Here is a 17418-nt window from a genome sequence, read left to right on the forward strand (position 1 = left end):
AATTACTTTGTTAATTCATGAATTTTAAAATTTCAATTTTTTTATAAATGTTAATCACAATATATTATATAATGATATATTTTTATCATGATATAACAAATATTATTACAATAATAAAATTAAAGTGTGACATTTTGAGTATGGGAGATGAGATCTCAAAAATAGTGACATTAGTGAATACTCCCTCCGTCTGTGAATAGGAGTCTCATTTCTATTCGGCACAAGTTTTAAGAAATGTTAAGAAAAGTGAGTAGAAGAAAGTTAGTGGAATATTGATCTCAATTGTATATATTAGTTTTAAATGATATGTGAGTGGAATAAGTTAGTGAAATGTGATGTCTCTTTATCATTTATGGTAATTATGAACCGGAACTCCTATTCGTGGACGAACCAAAATGGAAAAAACGGGACTCCTATTCGTTAACGGAGGGAGTAATAATTACTCTCTTTGCCCTTTACTATGATTTATCTCACTTTCACAATTTTAACTAAAGGAAAATAAGTGAAAAATGGATCCTACTTTATAGTTTTATAGTATTAACAAAATGTGATTAGTAGAATTGTAAAATTCATTTATAAAAAAAATATAAAATTGAAATGACACGTTTAATAAAAGTCGTCTTAAATTTAAAAAGTGAGACACATAATGAACTATAAAAATGGTCTCTGAATTATAGGTTTATCTCGTAAATAGTCTCTAGACTTTAAAATATTTATAGTAGTCCTTGAACTAAAAATTTATTGTAAAATTGGTCCTTTTGGCATTTTTCCACCTGAAAATGCCCTTTTGGGTTGCTGGGTTATTTCGTCTTTTCACATTTTTTACTTTTTCAATGTGATATTATTTCAATGATATACTAAATGTCTAAATCTGATATTATTTCAAAATTATCTTCTTCTTCCATTTTCCATCTTTCATTTTGTTTCATTTTCTAAATATCAAATTAATTCTATAATTTAAATTAAAAAATTTAGATTATTAAATTTTAATAAATTATTTTAATTAAAATTATTAATTTATGTATTTTTTTCGTCTCACATTTATATATATGGAAATAAAACAATGCAACCAGCTCATACGAAACTCTTTTATAATATAATACATAAATTAATAATTTTAATTAAAAATAATTTATTAATATTTAAAAATCTAAATTTTAAATTTAGTTTTATAAAATTAAATCTAATATTGAAATAAAGAAACAAAGTGAAGGATGACAAAGGTAATAAAAAATAATTTTGAAATAATATCATCATTGAAATAATAATAGATTGAAAAAGTTAAAAATGTGAAAAGATAAAATTGCCTAATAGTCCAAAAAAGACTTTCGGGTGAAAAAAATGTTAAAAGGACCAATTTTAAACTAAACTCTTAATTCAAGGACTAATGTAGATATTTTTAAAGTGAAGAGACTACGAGATAAACTATAATTATTCATGGACTATTCGTATAGTTCACTAAAAAAAATTCATGTTCATCCGAATGCGTCAATTGCATGATTTTGGGTGATAAATTGATAATGCAACTTCTATTTAAACGTATGAAATTGGTAAATTGAAGTTTTCAATCATTGTGAAACGATATACCAGGGCAGGAATCATTACTCGGGGAAGGTTGCCGAGCGTGGCGTGGGGCGAGGCGGCGGCGCTGCTACAGATTTACATACTACTACTTTGCTTCTGGTGAAGTTTCCATCTGAGCATTTACTTATTCATTTTTAGCATCCGGCAACTCACTTATTAGTTGATTTCGATTCATGTGATGTTTGTATAATAATGTGATTCCAGCGGAAAATTAATTTTCCCCAAATTTGCAGAGATCGTGTAAAAACTGAGCACATAAACCTCAGATCGGAGTAACACACAATTCCATGGCGGCGATTTACAGCCTCTACATCATCAATAAATCTGGCGGTCTCATTTTCTATAAGGTAAAATGCCTTTTTTCTGTACCTTTCACTCTGTTTAGTGTTCGATGTTTTGGAATTCAAGAGCAAATCTTAATACTGAATTTAGGATTATGGATCAGCCGGAAGAATGGACACTAACGACAGTTTGAGGTTAGCGAGTCTCTGGCACTCGATGCACGCCATCTCGCAGCAGCTCTCTCCCGTTTCCGGCTGCTTTGGGATCGAGCTTCTTCAGGCTGATACTTTCGATCTTCACTGTTTCCAGTCTCTTACTGGTTAGATTTTTCTCCTATTGCTGGTTTGGGCTTTTGTGTTTAACTCATTGGGGTTACAGCAATTTTATCTAATTTCTTAAGCTATTTAGGGTAGCTCTTATACTCATCATTGCTCTTGTCCTCTGGTTGAACATGTACTTCAAAGTTCAAATCATACAATTGCATAGTGCTCTAATAAACAGTTTGGAAAGATCATTTGAGAATCTGAGATTGTTGTGGGTACATAACCTGGATTCGCCTTTACAGTGATTGACTAAATAATTGACTGGATTTCTATCCTTGACATGATTTCTAAATCGACCTATGATGGCAAAGTTATATTTAAGCTCATGTATGGGAGCTATGACCTTACGGGTTGTTAGAGAGAGACCCATCATACAAGTAAGGACAACTCTCTTGCTTGATTTTATTCATGCTCATGCTCTCTTTTTAGTTTTTATAGCGATTACATGGATGTAATTAAACGAAGATAAATTTACTACATCTTGAAATGAGGAGGAGTTCTTCATAAGACGTTGCCTGATAGAAAATCAAGCTAGAAATCCCAAGCAAGTTCTAGATACCAGCTAATAAAACTGTACTCTCAAGCCTGGTTGGCTGATTGCCATTCTTCACTCATGTTTCACTTTGCAATTCACACCAAATGAACATTAAATACCATAAAGTATTGTGGCGTAACATGCAATACACATATCATTAATAATAGTGAAAATGAGATGTAACATAAAGATGTACCTGGAAATTGCATACAACACCAAACTTGTGTGTCAAAAATGTGAAAGTATCCTTGAAGTATCCTCTCCCAACAGCTTGCAGCCACCTTGGATTTCAACTTTGAGGTACATCCATGCATGTTGGTAACTTGGTATTGTCCATTGCTGCTTCTGGTCATTTCCATTATAAAAGTGCCAACAAATTTCTTTGCGCCTTCTCATCTCAAACTGTTAAGTCTAAAGTTGTTGTAGTGGTCACGAACACTTCACCTTCTTTATAAACCTCATTGCTGAGCCTAGTCCTAATATATACCTTTGGCGGTAGTCGTGTTTGCTTATGGTTGATAAAGTTAGTCTGATGCTCAGTTATAATCATTACAGGGTCAAATAGTGAAATATTGTTAGGCCCATGATTGTGATAATTGGTCGACTGTACTAATGGTATAATACAGCTGATAATTTGTGGAGACAGGTCACTGATTTTGATGCAACATTTTCATTAATGAACCAAACATGGATTCATGGGACCAAGGGCTGTAAATCGCCGAGCATTGTATCTCGACTTGATAGTTTTCGAACAAACTCGTTATTTCGTGTCAGCTTTTTAGTTTCAATTGAGGCTGTCAATTATTATCAGCATTTATGCATTATACTTTAATTTAAGTTGAGCAGTTCAAGTTTGACAACTACTATTAATGCTGGTCTAAAAGTAAATGGAATAAATTTGTTATTTCTTGAAAAAGATCTATGCAGTAATGTGGTAATTGCATGTATATATGATTACTTCTTGGGAATCTCCTGACAGTTACCTATGTAAAGGCGGTTTTCTCTATCTCGCCACTGCCCCCCTTATATATTGCCTAGTGATTCTTGAAACTTTGTGGGCTTTTTTCATCTCACGTGGTATCATGTATGAAATAACTGTAGTTTAATGAATCATATTGTGTAGGTACTAAATTCTTTGTGGTCTGTGAGCCTGGAACTCAGCATATGGAGAATCTCTTGAAACATACATATGAGTTATACACAGATTATGTCTTGAAGAACCCTTTCTATGAGATGGAGATGCCAATTCGATGCGAGTTGTTTGACATAAGTTTGGCACAGGCTGTACAGAAGGAGCGAGTCTCCTTATTGGGGAGATGATCTGCAACATCATAACCTGCTATCAGGCTATCTCGTGTTCATGCTCGTTCTATAGTAAGCTTGTTTCGATTATTTTGTGGTTCTGTTTTGAAAACCATGATAGAAGGTAAGGTGATTCAGTTTTAGGAAACACAGATTTGTATATGCACATGCTGCCTTGTCGAGGCTGATTGTTTTATAATTCAGATTTTTGAACTCGTGCTGAGCATGGGAAATGCATATGATAAGTTATGTTACTAATATGCCATGCTGCTTTCTTGTTTATAAATGCTGCACTGGTTTGTGCTCTGCTCCTTGAAGAGACCATATGTTGCTTATCTATGTTGTGTTTTGGGGCCAAAACACACAAGATTTTTTTTTTTTTTTTGCAACAATACTTGAATCATCCAAACAAAACTAAAAAAATCTTAGAGCCTCACTGTATATTTTTCTTCTTTTTCTTCTCATTATCTATAGTTTAATCCACAACAATACAATCAAAATCAGTCCCATTTTAGTCCAAATCAATGTTTTCATTTCATAAATTTTATTTAATTGTGATATTTGCAAAATCAAAATTAATGACTTAATAATAGTAAAAATTACTTCAATATACTTGATGAAATAATTGTGATTTAGTTGTGTGTCTAATTTCTTTGATTAGATCTTGCTGAAGACCAACGTAAGTTCGGTCTGCTTTGATGAAAGCCAGTCGACTAGGAAATTGTTGGAATTCGGGCGATAGAAACAGATCTAAGTAGAGATTTTATACAGACGTTTGTACTGCAACTCTGCAACAGACAAACAGGTCTGGATAATACAGGTAATTTGCCTTCGTCGAAGATGCAAAGACTATGAGCAAATCCAACTACTACATGCAAACTAAAGACAGCCACAAAACATGTGAGTCTTCTTTATTTAGGTAAAAGGTTCATCACCATCAACCAGAAACCTGGCTACTTGCTCCGAAGCCAGGGAAGTCCATTGCAGAATCGTTATAAATTTCCCACCAGCGGTCAACCAACATTTTTACATCTGCTCTCTCCATATGCTCCCCTTCCCCCGTATACTGCCATGGCTTTGAACCAGCGACGCAGAAGTGAACCACCTTCAGTACATCAAACTCAACATGCTCGGGGTGGCGCCATATCATTGCCACTAACAAGTTGTAGACCTGATGGATTGGCTTCGCGCTGTCCTTGAAGAACAAGTTAAGCAGATCCTGCAGATTGAACTGCTAAGACAAGTATGTGTGGAGATCTTTAACTTATTCAAGAAGCAGTCGGCATATTTTTACCTGCTCGGCAAATGGGGTTAAAGGTGTGACATCAAGGGTGCTCAAGAGTCTGGCGTATGTGTCGAGACAAGGCTCAAAAAGAAACATGCCACAATTTAAATAAAACGGAGGCCTTTCCCCCAGTTCTTGGGGACCCGGAACCACCTGCGGACAAGTTTGGCCACCCATCTCGCACAAGCAATCCATCACTGCGTAGAAGCAACCAGACGGTAAATCGAAGAGGTTGTCTATATTCGCAAGCACTTGAATGTCTGCATCCATGCAAATCATCTTTCTATACTCTGCAAACTGCAAAAATTTTAAAAATCTCATTTCATATTAAATTTGAGTACATTTGTGGCTCATATTATGCCTACTTATGTAGTTAGAAAAATACTACTACTAATTAATAAAATGGACTCAATGAATATAAATTAATAAGATACATTAACGTCTTCCTTAAGACAGCCTAAACATTACATGCAACAGTGAAAACTGCTAACTGTCCCAATGTAACAATCACCAGACCTGACAGTTAATTTTTTTTCAAAAAAGGAAAGAAAAATGCAATCAATCACCTTCCAAAGCCGAAGCTTGCAGTAGTTGATGGTGAAATATGCCCTAGCAAAGGAGCTCTCCTTGTTGCTGATAGGATCAATCTCACGAAGGATACATCCCTGGTTCAAGAGCATGTTGCGATGCTCCTCTGGAACGTCAGGAAAAACAGCCACCACAAGCGGATAAGCTGCTTGCACCTTCCTTAATCCCTTCGCCAAACAAACAACACCTTTCACATAATCACCATCACCTGCCAATAAAGTAACGTATGCATAACTATGAGGACCGCTATCTATAATCTCATGATCCATTTGAGCTACAAGTACTAAAAAAACAAGAACAATTTTCTAATGAACTTGAAGCATGCACAAGCATATAAACAGATATACATAGCATCAACAGTGTGCATGTTCTCCACTGGGCACTGCTTTTAGGTAGGAGTCATTACAACGCCTAGCCACGTTTCAGAATTTCAGGGAAACGGATGAGACGCGTATTCAAGAAGCACTATCTGCTCACATTTTTCACATTCCTCATGCAGTAGAGTAGATGATGGATCAACCGCTTGAACGGAATTAAAGGCGTTGCTTTTCTGTCACAGTGGAGAGATAATGCAAGTCCTTACAGCCATGCTATGACTTCAACTAATTTGTTTGTTTATTAATTTGTAACCGTCAAAGAATAAATCCGGCCCCAACCATTGATATCACCTTCCAGTTTTGGCGCCTCTCAAAAGCATTTATTGAATAAATGTTGCGTCCCATTCGCACCATGTAAGCATGTACTTGTACCGGTGTGGTCTAAAGTTTAGCACCACTCAGTTGTCCTGCGAAGACCTTGCAAGTCATGATAGTATATCCTGAGGAGGCAGCCGGGGTTGATAGTCAGTTGTTGGATGCTAATTGAGCCACAAGATTATGATGGATGAATCACACAATCTCATTTGGAGACATCTCCATCCCTGCCTTGAGGACAAGGCTGTTTTCGGAATTGATATAGATCAAAATTAGCAAGGATCTGTGGCATGTTAATCTTAATTCTTGTTAGTAGTAGTTCAGCTGGGAGATAATAATTCAAACTCTCCACTGCAGGCTAACAGAACATGAAATAGCCTCAGACAACCAACTAGAAAATCAGTGTATATGTAAAGCTCCACAAGTTTATATGTATGAATAGAGTACTTAGAAAGTTAATGTGTTGATGATTTTTGTTTGATTTACACAAATTTAATAAATTTGAGAATGTTACAACTTTTATTTCAATTTTGAAACAATGAAAATATTAAAGATAGATATAAAAAGGGGTCTCATCTAAATAATAAAACTGTAAACACTCAAATTTAGCTAATTTAACAAAAGTAGTTTTTAAAAATATTAATAAAAATATTTGTAAATTTTTTATTTTATTAATCAATCAAAAAATTTTCATATGGTAATAGTACTATAAAGAGGCTTCAACTGAGTCTACCATATTGTCTGTTCCAAATTTTTTGTCTTCGAGCGGTCCAATTGTAATTCAAGTTTGTTTATAAATCGGGTCTTTGACTCATCATTTCTCTTTATCATTCAACAAGATTAAGATCGATAGATTGCATATGAATATGTGTTGATTTGTTCAAGATCGATTTTTAAGATTGCCCTAAGAAATTGGTGGATCTTCAAATCACCTTCTTCTCCTTATTTTCATTTCAATTTGTTCAAATACCCGACTAATTTAGATACTTGTTGAAACAATTTCATTCCCAAAGACCAAAGCCGAAAAATCAAACAAAATAAGACCTTCAAATCATCAAAAAAACCTGTTTATGTGTTTTCGAATCGCTCGAATCCCTATAAATGGTACACATATTAATAAATGAAGAATAATATTAATGTCAATCAAGTTCATTCCAATATTAAAACACTATCTCAAAAGCATATCAAATCCCAAAACACAACCTAGTCCAAACTAAATGAAAAACTAAAATCAATATCATAGGGAACAAATCCAACTAAATGAAAGACTAAAATCAATGTCGTACTGAACAAAGGGATCAGAAATGATAAGATCCAGACAACAATATATATCCTCAGTTTAATTTCAGTCCGCAATATAGTCCATTATTGAAATATTCCTCTTTTCCTCTCCTTTTTAGTTGACGGTTTTTCTCTATCTCATCTCAGTTTTTGTATCTTCTTCAATGACGATTTCTCAACTATTTTCGTTCACCATTTTTAACATTGTGCTCCTAAATATTCATTTTCCAGTCTATTTTCTCTTGCCTAAATCTCTTCTCTCTGTTTCGTTTGCTCGATCAATAACACACTTATATAGAGAACTGTTTCGTTTGCTCGATCAATAACAACTTATATAGAGAACATAATAGATAAGAGAAAAGATGATGGGAAAAAGAATTGTAGAAATTTCTAGTTGAAAAATATAGGAGAGAATAGAAAAATACATAAGAGAATGGGGAAGAGAAAAGAGTCTAGGAAAAGAATATTACTATAAACTTCTTATAAAAAATTAGAAGCACAATTTATATAATTTTAATTATAATTAAAATATTTATAATAATAACAATATTAGAGGAAAAGTGTTCAATATAGTATAATCCATATCCGCATGCCTGATTGGATTTTTTTAGGTATCAGATCCCGAAATCCAAAAAATAATAAGAAGAAAGAAGAAGAAAAGAAGTAAATAGACCAATTAGAAAAAAAATACCTTCTAAACAATAGAAATAAATACTGTAATTACAAAGTTTTGCTAAAATTCAACAAAATTTATCAACAAAATCAAGCTTCGAACAAATCAAAAGACGATCAGATACATTTCTATCAATCGCGAAGATAAGCTGAAAAAACAAATAAATTGTGAAAGTTAAGCTGAAAACCAACTAGATTTACCAAAAAAAGACGATCTTGAACAAATCAAGAGTATTAATACAGCTCAATCGATCCTGATGCAATTAGAGAGTCTACTTTAATCCAATATAGAAAATCAGATTTTGAATCATTTCAAGAGTAAATGTATGCTGCTTAATTAGAATCTACTTTGATCTTTTCTATTTCCCCGAAACTTAGCTTATGCCAGAATCTAGTGGATGCACCAGATGCTTTGACCCACGTTGAATGCTGGGCTGCTGGTTGAAGATAAAAGTACATCGAACCCGTATGAAGTTTTCCCATGAGCCGATTGTATCCATTAAGCAAATATGGGTTTGATCAAAATTTTCTTTTCCAGAGTAAAAAAAGCAAGAATCACATCATTATGAGCATAAAGTCCCAAGTTATGGAATTCCAAAAACAACTTAAACGAGATATGATAGCTTTCTTATGGTCTAACATACATTATTTTCGTTTTGCTATGGATTGTAATCTCTAATGAAATAGATAGCTCCAACACATTCTGATAGCATCCCTATTATTTAGTTTAGTTATTAATTTATCATATCTTTTCTATATATGCTTAGATATTTGATTCTTGTCATTAAGTTAGGATATTAATACTCCCTCCGTCCACCATATTGAGTCAGGTGGACTTTTCTGCACTCTTTTTTTATAAAAATCATTTCTGACAATAGTGTTTCTGTAAACCGGTCAACTGATGGCTTCCCATTAGCTCTCTTGCCGTGTAATGAACTTCTTACTTTCTGAAGTTGAGTATTCAAACTGCCTTGTTATAAACTACACCCTCTGTCCCATTAAAAATGAAACGTTTTCCTTTTTTGGTTGTTTCATTAAAACTGAAACGTTTCCTAATATGGAAATAACTCTATCTCTACTTTTTCATCTCTCTTACTTTACTCTCTCTTCATTAACTCACAAAACAACATTACATAAAATCTCGTGCTAATTTCCAAATGTTTCATTTTAAGTGGGACGGAGGAAGTATAAACAAACAAGATCTTGATGCCAAGACATAAGTGTCTGTTTTATTTCTTTTGAAAGGAAACCACCCAACAATTAGTTGAGTGTAGAGTTGCTTTAACAGAAGAAAACAGATATTCCAATTTTCATCCATGGCTAGGAATAATTGATTTAAGGGTTAAGGCTCACATAATACAATCAAGAAAAATAATTTAAATTAAAATAATGCAGTATCTCTATCATCCTATGTGTAGTAATTGAAGTGTCTAAACAGGTATTCATATAGGAATACGAAAGAGAAATACTCTCTCCGTCCCACATAATTTTACCCAATATTCTATTTTGGGCCGTCCCACATAATTTTACCTATTTCACTTTTACTATTTTTGGTAGTGGATCCCATATTCCACTAACTCATTCATACTCATATTTTATTACAAAACTAATACTTTAAAAATAGGACCCACATCACACCAACTTTTTCAACTCACTTTCCATCAGATTTCTTAAAACCCGTGTCGGGTCAAAGTGTCCCAAATTATGTGGGACCGAGGGAGTATAAATATTACTCCCTCCGTCCCACAAAGATAGTCCCACTTTCACCTAACACGGGTTTTAAGAAATGTAATGAAAAGTGAGTTGAAAAAGTTAGTGGAACGTGGGTCCTACTTTTATATATTAGTTTATAATAAAGTGTGAGCAGGAATGAGTTAGTGGAATATGAGTTTTATAATAAAGTGTGAGCAGAAATGTGTTAGTGGAATATGAGGTCCACTACCAAAAATGGTAAAAAGTGAAAAACTTTGTGGAACGAATGAAAATGTAAAAATGGGACAATCTTTGTGGGACGGAGAGAGTAGCTTCAATACAGGTCCACAGTTACCCAATAACAAACATAAGCACATATACTCCTATAAACTATTTCCATAATTTCATAACATTAGGAAAGAGAACTCAATAAAAAAAAGGAACTATGATGAAAAATAAAAAATATAATCAAAATTCAAAATTTGAAAATAATGATTAAAAGTTCAAACCAAATACAAAAATCTCATTTGAAAAACTTTCTAACAGATAATCGGTTGAACCATGAATCGATAGTTTGACCAATTCACTTGTTGGTCCAGTTCTTAAAACGTTGTACACCATTATAAGAACAACTTATTTAATTTTCTCGATTATAATTGATCATGCCACAGATAAAGGGGACCTATAATGAACCACCACCTTCGCCGGCGGCATTGAAATCCAAGGAAGCATCATTGTATATATCCCACCACTTGCTTACCAACATCTTCATGTCTACTCTGTCCATATTCTCTTCCTCACCGGTGAATCTCCACGGCTTAGACCCCTCCATGCAGTAGTGAACCACCTTCGCCTTCTCCGCGTCCACAGCCTCAGGGTGCCGCCACAACATTGCCACCAATAGGTTGTACTCCGGAGAAATCACCTTCATCTTCTCTCTAAAGAACATGTTCAAGAAATCCTAACAAGTTTCCAACTCCATGTTAACAAGACTTTGAGAATGTGCATTCTACATCTCTTTAAACATATAGTAATAATTTTCATTAAATCACTAAATTTGGTAAAAATTTAGGGAGTCTCACTCATAAGATTAAAAATAGAATATACTGTATAATTTTTAAAAAGGGAATACTAAATTATGAAGTTTCAAAAAAATTCCATTTGTTCCATTCACATAGAAAACGACGTCTTTTGGCCGTACTCAAACAATATCATTTTCCCAAAAATAAGGAAGAAAAAAAGAAAAAGAAATAAGACACATCATTTTGAGAATCACCAACAAACATTTATATACACGAGACCGTTATTAAAAACTAAAATCTCGTGATTTAATATTTCATTTCCAAACTTTATGAAACTATTCAAACCAAATTCCGTGATGTAAAGAACTATTATCCCTGTAATAATTTGAGTACCTGCTCAGCGAAAGGGGTGGGAGGGGTGATGCTGAGGGTGTGAATGAGATCACGATAGGTGGTGAGATCAGGCTCGAAAACGAACATGCCACCATTAAGGTAGAAAGGGGGCTGAGGCCCGAGTTCCTGCGGCCACCGGAGCTTCTGCGGGCAGACATCGCCGGACATCTCACACACGCAGTCGACCACCCCATAGAAATAGCCACTCGGAAGCTCAAATAGGTGATCTACGTTATCAAACACTTGCACATCCGCATCCATGTATATCATTCTCTCATACTCCACAAACTACACATCATCATACAAAAACCATATTAGATGATTAAACAAAAAAGTGATTAAATGTGTAAAATAAATGCATACCTTCCAAAGGCGAAGCTTGCAGTAGTTGAGAAGAAAATAAGTCCTAACATATGTGTGGTTCTGATCGGCATCGGAAGAAGGGAATGCTGGCTCGATCTCACGGAGTATACAGCCCTGCTCCACCAGGATGCGGCGGTGCTCCACCGGCACGTCGGCCAGGAGCGCCACCACAAGCGGGAAAGCACAGCCGACTTTCCTCAAACCCTTGGCCAATCCAACGACGCCTTTCACATAGTCGCCGGCGCCAGCCAAGAACGTCACGTAGGCATTCTTAGAAGCTCCGGCTGTTGCCTTGACAATCTCTGGATCCATTTTTTGGAAGACAGATTTTGGACACAATTCGTTGATTTATTTATAATCATGAAGTGCGACAAAATTTAAACATCATAAATTTTTTCACTTTTTTACGAAAAGAAAAAAAATACTACTGTGCTTCATTTATTTTAAGGTAGTAGAGATGCGTTTTTAGTACGAGATTTAAAAAAGAGAAAAATAGAAAGAGAAGGATACAGAAAACTACGGGAGTAAATAAAGAATTTTGTTAATAAAGAAAATGCTCAACTACCTTGTAACGACCAAGAAATGAACCCGATTCAACTATCTTTAGACAAATGGGTATTAAAATTACTTTAGAAGGTTATGAATACTTAAAAAATGTTTATGTGCACTATTTTATTTTTATACAGTCTTAAATCTTTTATTGATGGCGACAGCGACAATGATAAACTTATGTCTATACACTAAGAGCAAAAAAAGGAAGAGTACGGAGTATTAAAATTTGTTGAAAAAATCATGTAACGAGATGTCATACACATACCGACAACGATATAATTATACCTATATAAGATGGAAAAACAAATTTATTAGAATCACTGAAACCAGCTTTGACATCACACGTTATTCTCTCTGCATTTAATGCATAACAACATTATACTAACTAGATATTATTCTCTTTATTTATTCTTTCATTTCACACATAAACAACACTGCATAAATAGTTCATATACATTAATATAATATGCTTAGTCATGATTGGGACGAAACTTACTCTTTTTTATTTTCTCTTATATTTTCTTTCTTCATTCAACGTAGTCATAAGCAGAAGTGCATAAATTAGTCCAATTTATTATTATGAACAACAGTATTAAAACGAAAAATAGTCACAGTTAGGATAATTAGTCCCGATTTATTACTGGTAGAATTAAGTATCGGTTTAAGCATCAACATAAAACATTATTCCAATAAAAAAACATAAGTTGACTTTTAGCATAAAGTAAGATTATTAATTAGATAGAGATATAAATGAATGGCCTGGTAACAGAGAGATAAAAGAAGAGAGAAATAAAAAATAAGAAACGGTTCTTCTTTGACGTTAGAAAGGACAAAATGAGAAGAAATAGTACTCCCTCCCTTCCCCATTAATTGTCACTTTTGCAATTTTCATCCGTCCTCTATTAATTGTTCATTTTCACTTTTACCATAAATGATAAATAATTCACTTTTATCATAAATGATAAATATGTTGTACATTCCACTAACTTAGTCCACTCACATTTAATTATAAAACTAATAAATAAAAGTGAGACTTTTATTCTACTAACTTTTTAAATCCAATTTTCTTTACATTTCTTAAAACTCGTGGCGAAACCAAAATTGACAACTAATAGGGGACGGAGGGAAGTTCTCTCTCCGTCTCACAAAATTTGTCCCAATTTGACCCGACCCGATGCAGATTTTAAGAAATTGTTATATTAAATGAAGTTGTGTAGGGAATAAGGATCACACATTGAGGAGATTGAGGATGTATTTAATGTCTATTTTTTTTAAAGATTCCAAATGAAATAAATTTTGTAGGACGGACGAAAATGAAAAATTGGATAAAGTTTAATTGAAAAACGGAGGGAGTAAAAAATATCTCAAATGACTTCAGAATTTGTAATGCAATTTATGTCATGGAGTAGCAAAAATATGCTCTTGTATTTACTCTAAAAAATGGTGGCAAAATAACTAATACTCCTCAATGCAAAAAAGTAAAGAAAACATAACTGTTCGAAAATAGAACGAAAATATTTCATACATAATTAAGTCTCACCTAAAAACTGATATACAAAATAAAGTCTCATCTGAAAAACTCAAATAATATTTATTTTTATTAGGTATAAAAAAAAAGTACAAACATTTAAAAAAATACATTCCACTTTTTATTATAAATAAGACTGAATTTGCAAAAGTTCACTTTTAATTTTATTACCAGTAAAAATAAGAAGTCTAGTTTTAAAAATAAAATAAGCAAAACTTACTAGAAGAAAGCAGGTACTGGCAAAAGTAAATAAGTAAGAAATGATCAAAACTAACCACAGTTTCCTGAAAAAAAAAAGGAGTATATAATGTCTAGGCCATTGCAAGACATTTTTGATACAAAAGTTGCATACGATATCTAACACTTATTTAATTTTTGTCAACATTTGGCATTGATCACGCCGCAGATGAAGCGGACCTATAGTGAACCACCACCTCCCGTGACAACGGCAAACCCTTACTTAGGCGTTGGGCTACATTGAAATCCAAGGATGCATCGTTGTATATATCCCACCACTTGCTCACTAGCATCTTGATGTCTTCTCTTTCCATATTCTCTTCCTCACCGGTGAACCTCCAAGGCTTCGACCCGGCCACACAGTAGTGAACCACCTTTGCCTTCTCCACGTCGACAGCTTCAGGGTGTCGCCACAACATCGCCACCAATAGATTGTATTCCGGCGAAATTGGCTTCATCTTCTCTCTAAAGAACATGTTGAGGAAATCCTGACAAATTTTCAACATCATGTCAATTGGATTTTTTCAAATTTGTCCACTACATCTATATAAAGGATTTCAAATTTAAAACTAAGTTTGTAAATTTTCAAATAAATAATTGAATTAAAAAACTTTTTTCTCAATTCATTTATCGAAATGAAAATAATGTCATTTTATAATGATTAAAAAGCCGATATCATTTCATCAAATAAAAAATAAAAATGCCATGGCAGTTTTGAGCACAACCAAAAACACTTCATTTTGTACCTAGATAACATTGTTTTATTTATACTCGAATTGAACGAGTGAGAAAATGTAAAATTATGATTTAATATTGTTTCACAATATGATAACATTGTTAAATACTCGACTTGAACGAGTGAGAAAATGTAAAATTGTGATTTAATATTGTTTCAAATATTATGAAACGAATGACAACATAATTAAATTTGTGTAAAATTGTGATTTAATATTGTTTCAAATATTATGAAACGAATGACAACATAATTAAATTTGTGATACGGTAATGATCAAATTTAATTAAATACTACAAATAACGGCCACAAATATTTTTAACTGTAATTAAAAATGTTAATTTGTATATGTAACTATACCATCAACGTTATCTCCTAAAGCATCCTTATCCCCCGCAGGGGGGGCGCAATTGATTCTGATGAACAGAATTGCAAGTAGAGCATCCTCATTATCAGTATCCCAACTATAATTAAAAAACACATATAGAGACATCCTAAAAATAAAAAGAATAAAATAATTTATCCTCAACTTAACTTCTTTTTGAGTGGTTATTTTAAAAAAAATGTGTCACAATTGTTGAGTCCTGAATTGTGATTATTTTAAAAAAATGTCTTACCATTGTTGTGAAAGATAAATTTTTTGTAATGGAATTTATAATATAATTATATTATTTTATAAATAAATCAGAAAAACTGAAAATTTGTAATATTACTATTTGACTGATCAATTTGATTAAAATTCATCATATTATTATGTATATTAAAAATTATAATATTTCATTTAAAATTTGTGATTTAGATAGAGTACCTGCTCAGCGAAAGGGGTGGGAGGAGTGATGCTGAGGGTGTGAATGAGATCACGATAGGTGGTGAGATCAGGCTCGAAAACAAACATGCCGCCATTTAGGTAGAAAGGAGGCTGAGGGCCGAGTTCCTGCGGCCACCGGAGCTTCTGCGGGCAGACATCGCCGGACATCTCACACACGCAGTCGACAACCCCATAGAAATAGCCACTCGGAAGCTCAAATAGGTGATCTACGTTATCAAACACTTGCACATCCGCATCCATGTATATCATTCTCTCATACTCCACAAACTACACATCATCATACAAAAACCATATTAAATGCACCACAAAAATGTGACTAAACAAAAATGTGATCAAATGTGTCAAATTGTACATACTCCTTCAGTTTTTCAAATTAGTTAATCCGTTTCTTTTCGAAATTAGATTTAATTAAAATAATTAATATTCAAATATTAAATAAATAAAAAGGTAAAATAGGGAATTGAACAAGTTTTTGCCAAAATAAAAATTCAACTAACTTAGAATAAGTCGAAATAGAATATGAGTCAACTAATTTATGACATAGAAAAGACTAGAATAAGTCGAAATAGAATATGAGTCAACTAATTTATGACATAAAAAATACTACTAGAATACGACTCAACTAAGTTGACAACTAATTTATAACCTAGAAAATACCAGAATACGACTCAACTAAGTTATGACAAAAGAAATACCTCCCAAAGGCGAAGCTTGCAGTAGTTAAGAAGGAAATAATTCCTAACATAAGCGCGGCTTTGATCGGCACCGGCGCAAGGGAACGCCGGCTCGATCTCCCGGAGAATACAGCCCTGCTCCACCAGGATGCGGCGGTGCTCCACCGGCACGTCGGCCAGGATCGCCACCACAAGCGGGAAAGCAGCGCCGACTTTCCTCAACCCCTTGGCCAACCCAACGACGCCTTTCACATAATCGCCGGCGCCGGCCAAGAAAGTCACGTAGGCATGCTTGGAAGCGCCCACCACCGGCGCCGCCGCGTTTCCGGCTGTTGACTTGACAATTTCGGGAGCCATTTATGGTTGGTTTAATTTGCAATAGCAACTTTTTGTGACCTATGAAAATGTTTTGGAAGACAGTGTTTGGATGAAGAGATTTTGATCGAATATATATAAGGTGGATGACTTTGGAGCTAAGTCAGCAAAAATGATAACGTGTAATAACGCAGAGGGAATCGTATGACACGTGGAAAACTTCTTCATTTAAACATATCATCTTTGCTTCTTCTTCTTTCGGTTCTTGCACTATAGTATTAATATTTATATTGCAAAACAAAAATAGCAAACGTACTATGGTACAAGTAATTTTGTCCCACATAATGCTATAAACCAACGCTGAGAAATATTATACTAGATGTTATGTTTCATAAATAATTATTAGGAATTTAACACCTCTTTGAACTATACATTTGGATCCGTCAATAATAAAGAGTATAATAGAATGAAATTTGTAAATGAATTGGTTTTTTTTTTTTTACAATTTGTATTTTTTAATGAATTTTCCTAGTATA

General features: G+C 33.8%; 4 protein-coding genes across 6 annotated transcripts; 1 reads left to right on the forward strand and 3 right to left on the reverse strand.

Annotated features, from left to right (window-relative positions):
- The first annotated feature begins 1457 nt into the window (after positions 1-1457).
- Positions 1458-4284, forward strand: LOC125194353 (trafficking protein particle complex subunit 4-like). 3 transcript variants are annotated; one of them, XM_048092526.1, is made up of 4 exons: positions 1458-1683; positions 1789-1931; positions 2017-2185; positions 3848-4284. In XM_048092526.1, exons 2-4 carry the CDS (start codon positions 1872-1874, stop codon positions 4042-4044), a joined length of 426 nt encoding a protein of 141 aa, XP_047948483.1. In that variant the 5' UTR covers positions 1458-1683; positions 1789-1871; the 3' UTR covers positions 4045-4284. The 3 variants fall into 3 exon arrangements, with proteins under 3 accessions (XP_047948483.1, XP_047948482.1, XP_047948484.1); XM_048092525.1 differs by having other exon boundaries at positions 1818-1931; XM_048092527.1 differs by lacking the exon at positions 1458-1683 and having other exon boundaries at positions 1818-1931; positions 2030-2185.
- Positions 4285-4773: 489 nt separating this feature from the next.
- On the reverse strand, positions 4774-6185 carry LOC125194352 (galactinol synthase 1-like). Its single transcript, XM_048092524.1, has 3 exons — positions 5878-6185; positions 5321-5608; positions 4774-5245 (listed from the first exon to the last, which is right to left on the reverse strand). The coding sequence occupies exons 1-3, from the start codon at positions 6166-6168 to the stop codon at positions 4964-4966; spliced, it is 861 nt and encodes a 286-aa protein (XP_047948481.1). The 5' UTR covers positions 6169-6185; the 3' UTR covers positions 4774-4963.
- Positions 6186-10918: 4733 nt separating this feature from the next.
- On the reverse strand, positions 10919-12335 carry LOC125194821 (galactinol synthase 2-like). Its single transcript, XM_048093039.1, has 3 exons — positions 12015-12335; positions 11652-11939; positions 10919-11197 (listed from the first exon to the last, which is right to left on the reverse strand). The coding sequence occupies exons 1-3, from the start codon at positions 12324-12326 to the stop codon at positions 10919-10921; spliced, it is 879 nt and encodes a 292-aa protein (XP_047948996.1). The 5' UTR covers positions 12327-12335.
- Positions 12336-14379: 2044 nt separating this feature from the next.
- LOC125194127 (galactinol synthase 2-like) lies at positions 14380-16998 on the reverse strand. Its single transcript, XM_048092176.1, has 3 exons — positions 16589-16998; positions 15873-16160; positions 14380-14819 (listed from the first exon to the last, which is right to left on the reverse strand). Exons 1-3 carry the CDS (start codon positions 16922-16924, stop codon positions 14490-14492), a joined length of 954 nt encoding a protein of 317 aa, XP_047948133.1. The 5' UTR covers positions 16925-16998; the 3' UTR covers positions 14380-14489.
- Between the last annotated feature and the right edge of the window lie 420 nt (positions 16999-17418).

This window comes from Salvia hispanica, chromosome 6 (assembly GCF_023119035.1).
Source record: "Salvia hispanica cultivar TCC Black 2014 chromosome 6, UniMelb_Shisp_WGS_1.0, whole genome shotgun sequence".
Classification (NCBI taxonomy): domain Eukaryota; kingdom Viridiplantae; phylum Streptophyta; class Magnoliopsida; order Lamiales; family Lamiaceae; genus Salvia; species Salvia hispanica.